Raw genomic sequence first — 14738 nt, forward strand, 5'->3', positions numbered from 1 at the left:
AATTCTTCTTTCTCTAGGTCACTTGGTGTTCTTGACTTGATGAGAAAAGAAAATGATTCTAAGGTGACAGAATTTGTGCTTCTGGGCCTATCATCCTCCTGGGAGCTGCAGCTCTTTCTCTTCTTAGTATTTGTGTTGTTGTACATGGTTATTGTCCTGGGAAATGTGTTGATAATGTTAACAGTGTGGACTGATGCTTACCTGCTCCAATTGCCTATGTACTTTTTTTTGGGCCACCTGTCCTTCCTTGACCTATGCCTGAGCTGTGTTACTGTGCCCAAGATGTTAGGGGATTTCCTACAGGAGGGCAAGGTCATCTCTTTTTCAGGATGCCTGGCCCAGATCTACTTCTTGCACTTTCTGGGAGCCAGTGAGATGCTTCTGCTGACAGTGATGGCCTATGACAGGTATGTTGCCATAGGTAATCCCTTGCACTACCTGGCAGTCATGAACCATCAGCTATGTGTTCAGTTGGTTTTTGCCTGCTGGTGTGGAGGTTTCATCCACTCTATCACACAGGTCACACTGGTCATTCAGCTGCCCTTCTGTGGCCCCAGTGAACTGGACAGCTTCTACTGTGATGTCCCACAGGTCATCAAGCTAGCCTGCGTGGACACCTATGTGATAGAGGTGCTGATGGTCTTGAACAGTGGTCTGCTCTCTCTCATCTGCTTCTTGGTCTTGCTCTTCTCTTATGCTGTCATCCTGATCACCCTGAGAACTCGCTTCCGCCAGGGCCAGAGCAAGGCACTCTCTACCTGTGCCTCCCACCTAACAGTGGTCAGCCTGATCTTTGTGCCATGTGTATTCATCTACCTGAGGCCTTTCTGCAGCTTCTCCGTGGATAAAGTGTTCTCCGTCTTCTACACAGTGATCACACCTATGTTGAACCCCCTCATCTATACACTCAGAAATGCTGATGTGAAGACAGCCATGAAGAAGCTGAGAAAAAAACATGTGACATCCTGCTGCCATGTCAAAGAATGAACAGGAGGAGGTGCTTTAGAAAACGTACTTTCTTGGGACACTTGACTCATTCGGTACCTGAATACATGGAAGAAAACCACTTGGGTGAATTTAGTATATGGAAGAGAAGACAGCATAAAAATTATAATGCATTGCTCTTGATTATAGTTGGCAGGCACAGGTGACTTTCTCATGTATTAAATATGAAGCAGAGAACTCAGGAGTGTTCAGTGGCCCACAAGTAATAACATAAATTAATTGAGTAGTAGAGTCAAGAAGATACTTTACTAGTCAGTTCTTCTAGGCTTTTGTTTATAAGTGGTCTTCCTTTATTCAATTCACTTAACTTTTGATAGAAGATATTACATCTCTTGTTGTGTCCTGTTCCTCTAGGGTTTAATAATTCCTGGTGTCTGGAAGTCCCTTCTATCCTTCTGAGGTCTCATCAGAATATCTTCTGAGGCACAGTGGATCCATTTTGTCCTGTCCCTAAGAAAGCCTGAAAATATCACTGACAACCCAGCATATTAGTGTTCACACAGGAACTGTGTTGTGTATTGTGCCAAATTTTAGACATGCAGTTCAGTAACTCACTTGAAGGGACATAGGCTCTTAACAGAATTAATGTGTGAGAGAAATGAAGCCTGGAGATGCTGGGGTGATGGAAGCTCTCAGTATTCTGCTGAAGAGGCTTCTCTTGAAGAGGCATTCCATTTCACCTCAATTTTTTCCCTTCCTTCTTTCCCTTCTTTCTTTTTTTGCTTTTGAGGACCACACCTGTGGCACAGGGTCGTTCCCAGGCCAGGGGTCAAATTGGAGCAACAGCTGCCAGCCTACACCACAGCCACAGCAGTACAGGATCCCCAGCTGCATCTCCGACCTATACCACACCTCGATGCAAAACTGGATCCTTAACCCACTGAACAAGGCCAGGGGTCAAATCTGAATCCCCATGGATACTAGTCAGTTCATTGCTGCTGCAGCCCAATGGGAACTCCACTTCAGGTTTTTCTCTGAGTTGAATTTAAGTGGGGGTGAGTTAATAAGCTGGCAGTTTAAGTGATCATAATGTTAAAACCTCTGAACTCTAAAGGCAAAGAGGGAGAAAGAAATGAGCTGTGTGTTTAAAGCTCTCACCTACCTGTTTTCTGCCCTTAAAGTACTTACAGTTATTATGGCTGAGGCCCCAAAGTGCTTTGAATAGTAGGCAATATTAGTCAACTTTATATTTACTAATGAACTCAGAATTACTAAGTGATCTTGTCGAAGATCAATTAGAAAAAGTGTAATTATCCAAAAAAACTAGAAAGTTTAGATAATTCAGTCTAAGTCCATAGTTTTTTCTCTCCCAGAAAGAGTATTGATCCAATTATATGGACAAACTGCTTTATTTCAACCATTCTTGTATAGGATCTTGAAATCCAGGAAATCCCTAAAAAGATTCACTTAAACATTTATATTTATCTATCTCTGACATGTCTCTTTGCAACTTTTTATGCTGATGGAAAATTATTTACTAAATAATAAAATGATGATGGACTCAGGAATATTTATATATTTGCTCACTTTACTTACTAATCAATTGCTTTGGAGAGGCTTTTCTGACTACTTATCTGAGAAACATACTTAAGGGGAAAAATGTCTGAAATTCTACCTGATTGCTAGATTGACTGGACAGTTTGCAATACCCCACATCATGTAGGGGCTTTTTTTGAGATAACGAGAGGATTTTCATTTTTATGCTGGGAATTAGTGACTTTATATTTAAGAAACTGTTTGTATGTATGTATGTGTGTATGTATGTGTATGTATGTGTATATGTATGTATGTGTGTCTAGAGAAGGATTTCTCAAATATCAGGAACAAAGCTCCCACTTGGGTCATTTATTAATAGGATGAGTGACATCCTGGGTACAGATCACACCCTCCTCTTTCCCTTTCACTCTGCAATATTTCCACAGAGATATGCTGTGTATTATAAATATATGGAGAGCAAATGGGGTAAACTTCCAGTCAGAGTAGTGTGTGGGTTGACCAGAAGGTTTAAGCACTGCTGAGGCACATTGTAGGGATATGCGACCCCAGGCTTTCTTTTTGTGTCAGCTGTCTGCAGTGTTCCCATTACATTTTTTCTTTTTCGTTCTTTCTTTTTCTTTTTTTTCTTTCTTTTTTAGGCCCATACCTGTGATACATATAAGTTCCCAGGTTAGGGGTCAAATTGGAGCTTCAGCTGCTGGCCCACACAGCCCCAGCCACAGAAATGGGGGATCTGAGCCACATCTGTGACCTACACCACAGCTCTTGGCAGTGCCCAATTCTTAACCAACTGAGTGAGGTCAGGGATTGAACTTGCATCCTCATGCATACTAATAGGGCTTGTTACCTGCTGAGCCACAATGAGAACTCCCCCCTTTTTCTAATGTTCCTCTTTCATAGCAAAATTTAAGGTCTTGGGAAATCATTTTTAAATGTCCTATTGATAGCTGGGATTGGTAGCATGATATTCCAAAAAGCAAGATATTGCCTTTTATGTTTTTAATTCTCTAATACTTGCTTAATCATTTATCTATAGTAAAATTTTCATTAATAAGCTTATAACATTTCTGTTTTTCAGGTTGTATATAATTGATAATACCTATGAAGGTCATAGTTTAAATGCCCTGAGCTCACTTCCAGGGCGTGCTTAAGCCTCTTCTTTGTGTGAATGAAAAATATTTCCTGCCATATCAGCAAATAGAGGATGTTGCTGGCATCAAGCCATCATATTACAGCTGCCCCAATATTGAGCCCTGAGGGAGCTCAGGAGGGGGGCAGGATGCCCCCCATATAGTAGTCAGCTGCTAAAACCACCCCTGGATGGTTAACCCTGAGGATGCTCAGGGTGAGAAAGCACAGGATACTAACTCTGATTATATAGAGAATTGAGGTGCATATCCAAGGAATGAGTTCAGTGAGCCTAGACTTTTGCATCTTCCCATAAATAGATAAACACTAATTTCTTTAACTTGACATGTCTGGTTTTATTTAATTAACATTGTAATCTCTTGATGTTCCAGAAACTCCTAATTATCCTTACTTCTTCAGAGCAGTCCTCCGGATGATCTGAGAGTCCTGTCTCCTGGCCTATAAATCCTCAGAAAATTGGCTGAAAAAAACCTAACTCTCAACTTTTATCGGTGCATTTTTTTTCCAGTGGATTTTGGGGTCTATCCTTCTGAGGTTGGACCACACCACTGTGTGTTCACCTTTGGGCTGAGGGGCACTGTGTGCAAAGTGTGTGTCCAGAGCCTGGGTGGCTGGGCTGCAGATTCCACATTCATTCATGAGACACCTCTTGTGTTGGGATTTGGAACCAGACAAGGTGATCTGGAGACTGAGGGCCAAAGCTTACTCTTTCCACACTGCCATGTCTGGTGGGTTTTTAATTTGATTTTAACTTTGAAACTAGCCTTCCAGTCATTATAAGAACATGGGAATATTATTTTCTGAGTATGAGAACACTTCAATCATTTAAAGTTTGTTTCTTTGATTTATAGCTTTTAGACATGGCACATGGCTCTTTGTACCTTGCTGTGGGTCCCACAGATATTTGGAGTGGGTCTGCCCCTTCTTCTTTCAGGCTCTTGGGGTCCTTTGAGGTACTAAAATAAGTGAAAGGGGTCAGAGAGAAGTCTGATTTGTAAAATCACCGGGATTACTGACTTCACATTTCCAGAGTACCAGGAACTAAGGCTGCACTTTGATAGGCTGGCTCTAAACTCTACATTGCGAATGAGCCAATAAGAGTAAGGGAAATAATAGTAAGGACATAGTAAGGAAGCCACTAGTAGTCAGGAAAGTCAGGGTTTTATTCGTAGTTGCAGGGTTAGTGGTCCAAGATAGTAATACCGAGTACCACCCTCCCCTTTCCCTTGTCCCAACTCTGAGCAAATTGTGCAGAACTGTATAGAAATGGCCCATTTTATTAGCTAATTTTTTTTAACCAAATAGGCTTCAATGTAATTTTTCAGAGTCACTTAGTGGGGATTTTTAGACAAAGAAGTTTTTCCCATTGCCAAATTACTGCCTCTTAGTGCCCTATAAACGAGGAAGTGTAATTGGTGAGAAGTTAGCCACCAATGTTGCCATCACAACACTTCCTCCTTATCTGGGGAAAACATTTCCTGGGAGATGTTCCCTTTATAAATAACTCCTAGTGAATTTTTGATTTTTAAAAAATATTTATTCATTCCCCTGTCATTCACAAGTTCACTATTAATTTATCATCCATCCATTCATTCATTTAATAGCTGGTTGCCGAGTACCTATTATGTGCTTGAAATGTGGTGGATGTTTTGTTAGGTAGGAGTTCCCTCAGTATCAACAGATCATCCAAATATCTATTTATAAAGTCTCTTGATATCCACCAGGAAAGGTGAATCACAAGATAAGACAATGCATGAGCCCAGTAATTGGGGAAGCAAAGCTGAGAGGTCAGAAGTGTGGACACTGGTCTCTGACATCCTCATCACAGTCCAGCTCCAACATAGCAGAGGACAAGCAGCTTAACCTCTCAAGATCTCTTTTTACAAGGACAACAGTAGTATCTGCCTTACAAGGTTCTCAGGAAAACTAAACAAAACAATACCTGTCAAGCTTTAATAAGTGTGTCTCCATATGATCAGAACTCAATAAATACTGACTGGTTATGTTACCAGTATTGCTAAGTGTTGTGTTAAAAGGGAAATAAAGGCTGAAAGAAGATCGCACAATTGTTTGATCTTAGAGAGTCACAGGACAGAAAGATGGATTAGAGCTTTTGACCCCAGACCCCTACCATATGCAAATAATACCCCTGATAACACCTTCATTCATGCGACAAATAGCGCTGACAAGAAATTTCATGTTATGTGATAAAAGAGATGACATCTTCAGTGTTTTAAGAAATGTTGTGGTTAACAGCATACTTTTAAGACTTTTATACATTTTTTTTTAATTAATTTAATTTTTCTTTTGGGACGTACCTGTGGCAGATGGGAAGTTCCCAGGCTAGGGGTCAAATCAGAGTTGCAGCTGCTGGCCTACACCACAGCCATAGCAACATGGTACCTGAGCCATGTCTCTGCCCTACACCACTGTTCACAGCAATGCTGGATCCTCAACTGGCTGAGTGTGGTCAGGGATAGAACCCACATCCTCATGGATACTAGTTGGGTTCTTAACCTGCTGTGCTACAAGGTGAATTCCCTACTTTAAATATTTTATTAAAACTTTAGAGTCGGTGTTCCCGTCACGGTAGAGCGGAAACGAATCCAACTAGGAATCATGAGGTTGCAGGTTCAATGCCTGGCCTTGCTCACTGGGTTAAGGATTTGGCATTGCTGTGACCTGTGGGGAAGGTTGCAGACACAGCTGAATCCTTCATTTCTGTGGCTGTGGTGTAGGCCAGCAGCTGTAGCTCCCATTGGGCCCCTAGTCTGTGAATCTCTATATGACACAGGTATGGCCCTAAAAAGCAAAAAGCAAAAGAAAAAAAAGTTAAAAAAAAATTTAGAGTAGTCTTATGTTTAAGGAATAGTTACAAAAGTAGTTCAGTTTCTGTATACCTCACATGATTTCCCCTGTTGTTAACTTCTTACATTACTTTGGTACATTTCTCACAACTAATGAACCAACACTGATAGTTATTATTAACTGAAGTCCATATTTTATTTATATTTTAATAGTTTTCCCTTGATGAATAGGCATGGGCAAGTTATTCCTTTTTTATTATCATGATAGTTATTGATTTATTGTCCTTATTGCCCTTTATGTTCTCATAAAGAACTACCAGTATCTAAATTTCATTGTAGATTTTAGAGGAAATGTTAATGTGTATAATATAAATATGGTGCAGTCTGGATCTGATCTCTTTAGTGAATAGCTCTTCAACTTTCTATCTTTACCCATCTATTCCTCTCCTCTTTTCAAGTCTATAGTTTATCATCTGCAGGTTCAATCTGGCACTTGATTCTAGTTCAAATAGCATCATAGGAATCTGTAGGAGTATGGGGTATTCACGGCAATAAGAAAATCTAGGAGTTCTCATATTATTGACTTTGCTTCAGTACCACTCTAAATTTTGGACCCAGGTCTAGTGGCTCGGTGTCTTCTCAGACCAAGTCTCGTTCCTGTCCCCACTTACTGTCTTGCCCCAGTCCCATTGTATAAACCTCTGAACTAGTTTCCTCTTTATGCCTCTGAGCATGTTGCTTCCTCTGCTGGAATTACTGATTCACATTTTGCCTTCAACCCTTAGATGAAGAGTTTTATCTTCTTGGAATTAAAATCTGACCCTGTCCTTATAGAGTTTAATTAACTGATCCTTATATGAATTTTCATACCATGCTATACTTATCTTTAGTCAGCATAACACTTACATTTATTAAAATTTCTTCTCACTTATTGGGCTACCTTATTATTCAGCAGTGGTCTTTGAATCTAGAGTATTCAGTATAGTGACCAGCCAAGAACAAATGCTCTATAAATGTGTTTTTTTTGAGATATAATTTACATATACCAGTGTGTGAGTTTAAGGGGTACAACGTGTTGATTTGATACATTTATATATTGCAATATGATTGCCACCGTAGCTTTAACCATCAACTCTATCATGTCAGGCAATTATCACTTCTTTTTTTTTTTTTTTTTAATCTTTTCTAGGGCCACTCCTGCGGCATATGGAGATTCCCAGGCTAGGGGTCTAATCAGAGTTGTAGCCACTGGCCTATGCCAGAGCCACAGCAACGAGGTATCTGAGCCACGTCTGCAACTACAACCACAGCTCATGGCAATGCCAGATCCTTAACCCACTGAGCGAGGCCAGGGATCGAACCCGTAACCTCATGGTTCCTAGTTGGATTCGCTAACCAGAGAGCCATAACGGAAACTCTTATCATTTCTTTTTTAAGGTAAGAACACTTAAGATCTAGTTTTTTAACAACTTGAAAGTGTATGATACAGTATTGTTGACAATAATGACTGTGCTATGCATTACCTCTCCAGGACTTGATCATTTCTAGTTGCAAGTTTGTATCCTTTAACAACAGCTTCCCAGTTCCCCCTCCCCCAACCCCCTTGGATCCACCATTCTACTCTATGTTGCTATGAGTTCAGCTTTTTCAGGTGTCACACCTAAGTGATATTATGCAGTATTTGTCTTTCTCTGGATAAATGTTTTGGATGGAAGGGAAGAACAGAACAAGAAAGAGAGAGAGAAGCATGTGACACAGTCCTTTATCTCCAAAGGAATTTGAGTGGAGAACCAGTAAGAAAAGGATTGCTACAGTTAGTCTACATACCCATTTATTAATACTCTAGACAGTCATAGAAAAATGAAATATTGCCAAAAACAAGAAGCGGTTTTTTGCTGCAATGTGATAAGCCTTTTTGCCTCAGAAAAATCAATAACCAAGCTACATGGATTATTATTATTTGGATTATTATATTTTTCCATTTCTTAGTGGTTGTGCCATTCTAACACATGGAACCTTAGGCTTGATTTGAAAGTTCACATCATAATTCAGAGATACATTTTATATTGATTTCAGAGAAATAATCCTCAACTCTAGTTAAATCCCTGACCAAAATTACTTAGAAACCCATTGATGTACCAACAAGACTGAGGGAGCATCTTCACAGTGGCACTAAGTTAATCTTTTTGCTTGTTTGCTTGAACATCAACAAATTTTAAAATGAAGTAAAACCTTCTAATAGTTTCCTGAACAAATATGTATTTTCCGCCCAATATAGTGACATTGAACATCACCCTGTCTCTTTCCTTGCCCCAGGTTTGAGTAAATTGTGTAAAACTATGGAAACAGCCTGCATACTTATCAACTAGTTGCTTATTGATAGCCTTCAATTTGGTTTTATAAGGAGTCACTTATAAACTCTCCAGCTGAAACCCATCAATTCCCCAAGGGTTGGAATGAGGCATAAAGATTGCTGATGGTTTCTCTCTCTTGGCAGCCAGGAGCCGAGAAAGAAGTTCCTACAGACTAATCAGAAACCGTGGTATGACTATAAATTCATGAAATCCTGTCTTTGAGGAAGAGAGAGTGAGTGAGGGTGAGAGAGAGATAGGGAAAGAGAGAGAAGGATTTAACAAATGAACAAACTCAGGACCTCTTCTTAGGCTGTAGGTGTAATCCTGTCTATGAAATGTAGTACATAGATAAGAGAAGCATCACTGTACAGATCTCCGGTTTTTAGTGCGAATAGCTAGATATAGATCATTTTTCTGTCTCAGAAAGGTCTATGGATGGAAGAAGACTTCAGATGGTCTAAATCCATATCGTGGGACCACACTCAAGAAGATAGCCAGAGTAAGTTTTCCACCTGGATTGATGAGTTAACAACGGATGAAAGAGGCGAGGGCAATTTTATTGATGCAAATCACTTTCAAGAATGGAGAGAAATCTTTAAATTCTACACCCACTTTGCATTATCTGTTCTAGTAATGCTATTAAGTAATTAGGAAATCATTTGTTACAGTTTAAAGTGTGTATCAATATTATTTCAATGAGAATTGAGTCCTACCTGTACCACTAACAGTGAAACCTAGATAATTCAATTTCCTTTCTGCACTTCATTTGTTTCAATAATGGTTAAATATGTGGAATAAAGTCAAGTGATCTCTAAGATCCTTTATACCTATATATGTATAGGATGTTACATAAATATATAAGATTTTAAGGATAGTACTCTGAAAATGAATGTCTTTGGGTCAGGAATAGGGTTTTATTCACCTCTTTATATTCGCAGCACCATAGCAGACACAGAGAATGTGCTCAACAAATATTTATTGACAGGAAAAATAAATATTGGTGCTGTGAGAAATACAGAATACATGTAGAGTCTACATTGTGTTGCATTAACTCATTTGCAGATTTTTTGCAAGACTTGCTCAGACACTTGCACAAAGAGTTAGCTGGGGGATGGAGCTTACTGTTAGAAAAGAGATCCAGAATGTCTGATCTCTGTCCTTGGCAAATAGCTCACAGGAGAAACTAAAATTAGAAACTAATACTAATTTTTTTCCCAGAAAATTTCAAGGAGCTGCAGTCTTGCTATTTGTTCTATCTAAAATAATTTTGATGGGCTCATGGAGTTAAACAAAGGAGTAACCTTGTTTCTTGAACAGCATAGGTCCCATGATAACTGGTATCTATTCTTTGGCATCAACATGGAGAGGCCAAATTTGACCTAAGAACCTGGAAGGACCTAAGAGTCTCTTTTCGACAGAGTTCATATGTCTGATACTGATGCTCCTGAAATTCCACTACCAAAACAATCTTGGCTTAGATTTGCAGATCATTTATTGCTTTTATGTCTGTTACTAATTTGATCCTCACCCCGAATGGCATTATTCTCTCACAGAGGAGGACTGAAGTTAATAGAAGTGAGGAAAATTGCATTAAGACCACACATTGTAAGAAGCAGAGTTGTGGTTCAAGACCAGTTGTACTATCTGTGTGCTCTTTCTCCCAGTGAATATAGTAGAAAGACCTTGAGTCTTAGAGTGGGGTTAATTTTATGGGCTGCCAAAGTGGATCTAAGACAAAGTTGAGATAGTCACCATTCAGGAAGGATAGTGCAGCTGCCCAAGCATTCTTGGTTATCCTTGCCTTAACTCTTGAAGAAAGCCATGCAAGGACATAGACTATACTGTTACTACTCTATTCAAAAAATATACTTGAGAGGGTAGGTGTCAGAAGTAGATGCCTTTTCTAAGATTTTGATAAGCTTGAAAATGCATATAAATGGGAATGAGGAGATAAACATGGTAAGGAACTTAGTGTCCTAAGATGACTCCTGTGCAGTCTTCTATCCCTCCAGAATGTTCTCCAGTCACTAAAATGGGTAATGCCAATTAAATATTCACTCACAGTGTGCTGGGCACATAAGTGCTTTGTATGGAATTCACATGTAATCTTTACAACACTTACATGGTATGTACTAATCTCCATTTGCACGTGATGAAACAGCCAAAGGGAAGTTCAGTAATTTTCCTGAAGTCATGGTGTTAGCAAGTAGTAGAGCTAGAATCTGAACCAAGCAAGCTGGGTTTCAGGCTTCTTTTTTTAACAAGTGCTCTTTACCACCTCCCATTCCTGCTGCCCTCCTGCCCTGAGAGTGATCTTTCTTTATAATCCTCTGAGTCATCCAAGGTAAATTTCATCTCCTCAGCTTCACTGACAAGACTCTTCATGATTTGAGAAACTTCCTTTTTGACCTTCTTTCCCGAGACTTCTCTTCTTGGATTCCATGCTAAATCTCATCAAACTCCCTGACATTCCCCATAGAGAATGCTAGGATGATATGCACCCCTTATCTTCCTATATCCTATTTACTCTTCCCTTCTTGCCTCGTCCACTTTTCTGTGCCTACACCCTGCAATCTGCTTCAGCTTCAGGAACTCAACTTCCAAAATTCCACTCAGTGATGACCTTCCTTGGAAAGGTGTCCTTGACTCTCCTGGACTTCCTTACCCTTATCTCAGAGAAATGTGATTCTAAGTTTAGGAAGTGACTTCCTCTAATTGATTGTCAGTTTATGGCAAATGAAACAATGCCTATATTAATGATCAGTATCACATCACTTGTTACTGCATTCTCACTGTAAATTGAGCAAATTTGGGCACAAATTGTGTATGATATTGCCACTCGCCAACAGTCATCTTTGTCTCTAAATACTAGATATAATTTAAAAAAAAAACACATTCTTAATGATTAGCAGAAAGGAATATCTGACTATTGAAGAAAGTTTAAGATCTTCAAATGAGAAGGAAGATATGGTAACTTTGATGCCATCAGCCCCAGTAGTATTCATATTGGTTAAGAAAAAAAATTGAGATCCTGTTGTTGGGTTTGAATACCAACTCTGCCAGTCAAGGGCTGTATGACCTTGACCAATTATTTATCTCTCTGTTTCCTCATCTCTGAAGTGGGCATAATGGTAATAGCCTACCTCATCTATGAGAATTAGATGAGAACAGCACCTGGGACATAGTAAGTACAATATAAGTGTTTTCTCCTATTACCTAAATATTTTCCTATCCCTTATGCTTTTACCAAATGGTGATAACTGAGTATAGTTTGGCTTTACTGTTATAGTGACATAGAATATTCAAAGATTTAAGGACATAGAGCATACTTTCCTATTAAAGGGGACTTAGTACCATAAGAGCAATTGCTTATTTAAATGCAATGCTTTTTCATGAGAAGTTTATCTACTAATAATCTATGTCATCATCATTATTGGCCAACTGTCTATCATTATTTCTTTCTATTGTTCATTCTGTCTTTCATCATTTATTTATGAGTGTGTGTATTTTGTGAGTTCTAGAATCAGAATACCACAATGCAAATATCAGCCCCTTCACTGACTGTTATATTGGAAAAGTTACCTATACTCTTCAAAGTTAGGTGCTCTGTAAAATGAGGACAAAAATTATAATGCTGTTGTGAGGACAAAATGAGGTAAGATATGATAAGATTTAGTATACAATCCTGAACATAGAAAAGTGCCTAATAAATGTTAGTAACTATTGACAGTATTTCTATGATGAAAATGAGCAGATGCTATAGTTTATTATCTCAGGAATAAAGTTATGTATGACTTTAATATTTTCTAGTTATTTATATACATTTTATATAATAGCTAACTAGATCAAATTACAAATTCTACTTACTAGAGATATCTCACTTCATAGAATTAAATTATGTAAAAACTTCATAAATACAAAAATGTTACATAGATCTCTTTTATTCCTTTAATAGCTTTGTGAGGTAAATAACTTTGTCATCCATCTTTTATAGATGAGAAAATCAAGATTCAGAGAAGATAACTAAGTAGATTTACCCAAAGTTACTAATCAGTGAGTAAATAAATTTATTCATTTATTTACTCAATGAATTTTATTACATTTATAGTTGAACAATGATCATCCCAACCCAATTTTATAGCATTTCCATCCCAAATCCCCAGCCCATTCCCCCTATCCCTGGAGGGTGCCCAAATTTAAATCATTTCATTCAGCTCTGGGCAGTATTCTTTCTACTACCCATGAAAAAATGAGGTACTTTTTATTAAGGATGGAGAATAGCTAGTAATTTGCATGATTCTGAAAAGCCAATTTTATTCTTAGAATCTTTAGATTTAGCTCATAATTCCTCTCTTTCAAGATTTCTTCCCTGATTTTTCTTTTTGGATTCACACACAGCATGTTGAAGTTCCCGGGCCAAGGATGGAACTGCTGCCACTGCTGTAACCAGAGCTACAGCAGTGATAACTGCCAGATCCTTAACCCACTGAACCATAAGTGAGCTCCTTTCCCTGATTGTTTTTATCCAGTTATTTTCTGTATGCCTTAAGCACTCCTGAATATAATCTATAAAACAATTGTATATAATTGTAAAAGACACTTTTTAATTATCATTTTTGGCGTTACCTGTATGGGAACTTTTATTCCCAATTATTACCTATAATTACAAGGGCAGAGAGTTATCTGGGGCTCCTTCAAGGTGAAAAGATAGAGGATGATAGAGACTTTAATAATATTTAAATTTTTCAACTCCTTGGAGCAACATGGGGCAAAGTATTCCTCTTTGTAGTTTGACCATGTCTTCTGGATTCCTTATTAGCAAGCAAAGTTGAATTTTCACATGGAGGTCAAGGATTTGGACTCAAATTCCTCCAATGCTGACTTATAAGCATAGGCTACTGGTAAGCAGAGGGCCACTATATATGTTATTTTCAGTCACTAAAAATGACTTAATTTTTTATTGTATTGAAACTTCGAACCTAATTTAGAAACTAGAAACTTGGTCTTTCTCACTTGATTAAGTAGAACATTATTCCTCTAAAGTTGATCTGTATAAATTATATTAAAAAGATTCATCTAGGAATTTTAGCCACCAGATCTCAGTTTCAGACTTCTTGCTTATATCTCTAGCCTCAAAAATTAAGTTCTCTATTTATTTAATAATTAAAATGTTTTCATCCCAAATAGAATTTCTAATGGGGCGGGGGTGAGGGCAGAGACAGAGAATGAAAGAGGGAGAGTGAAAAATGATTATGAAGAAAAAAACATTTTGGAGAAAGGAATTATAGGTCTCTGCATAACAGAAAATCAACTGGGAATCAATAATGTGGAAAAAATAAATAATGATGAAAAAGTCCATGATCTATAGTCAGGAAATATAAATAATTTTCTCTGCTATATTTAGCATCACTTTAAAAAATTTGTTTTTTTTTTTGTTTTTTTTCTTTTGTCTTTTCAGGGCTGCATCCACTGCATTTTAAATTTCCCAGGCTAGGTAGGGATTGAAATGGAGCTGCAATTGCTGGCCTATGCCACAGTCACAGCAACTGGATCTCAGACGTACAATGCAGCTCACAGCAACATTGGATCCTTAACCCACTGAGTGGGGCCAAGGATAGAACCTGAGTCCTCATGGATATTAGTTGGATCCATTACCGCTGAGCCACAAGGGGAACTTCTTAAATTTTTTTTTTTTGGCTGTACCCACATGTGAAAGTTTCCAGGCTAGGGATCAAACCAGTGCCACAGCAATGACCCAAGCCACTACAGTGACAAAGCTGGATCCTTAATCTGCTTTGCCACAAGGGAACTCTTAGTATCACTTAAATGTTTTCAGAAGACTTTTTCTGTTAGAATTTACCTGCTTACAATGGTTTATAACATTTATTTTGCAGAGAATCAAAGCTACTCCACCAATTCTGCTTGG

At 38.4% G+C, this 14738-nt stretch overlaps 1 protein-coding gene across 1 annotated transcript; it reads left to right on the forward strand.

Moving 5' to 3' along the window:
• Positions 1-1151, forward strand: LOC125136687 (olfactory receptor 4Q3-like). The gene is given in 2 exon segments (XM_047797499.1): positions 1-946; positions 949-1151. Coding segments are annotated over 2 exon segments (1110 nt in total). The 5' UTR covers positions 1-39.
• Positions 1152-14738: the final 13587 nt, after the last annotated feature.

This window comes from Phacochoerus africanus, chromosome 9 (genome assembly GCF_016906955.1).
Source record: "Phacochoerus africanus isolate WHEZ1 chromosome 9, ROS_Pafr_v1, whole genome shotgun sequence".
NCBI classification, from domain to species: domain Eukaryota; kingdom Metazoa; phylum Chordata; class Mammalia; order Artiodactyla; family Suidae; genus Phacochoerus; species Phacochoerus africanus.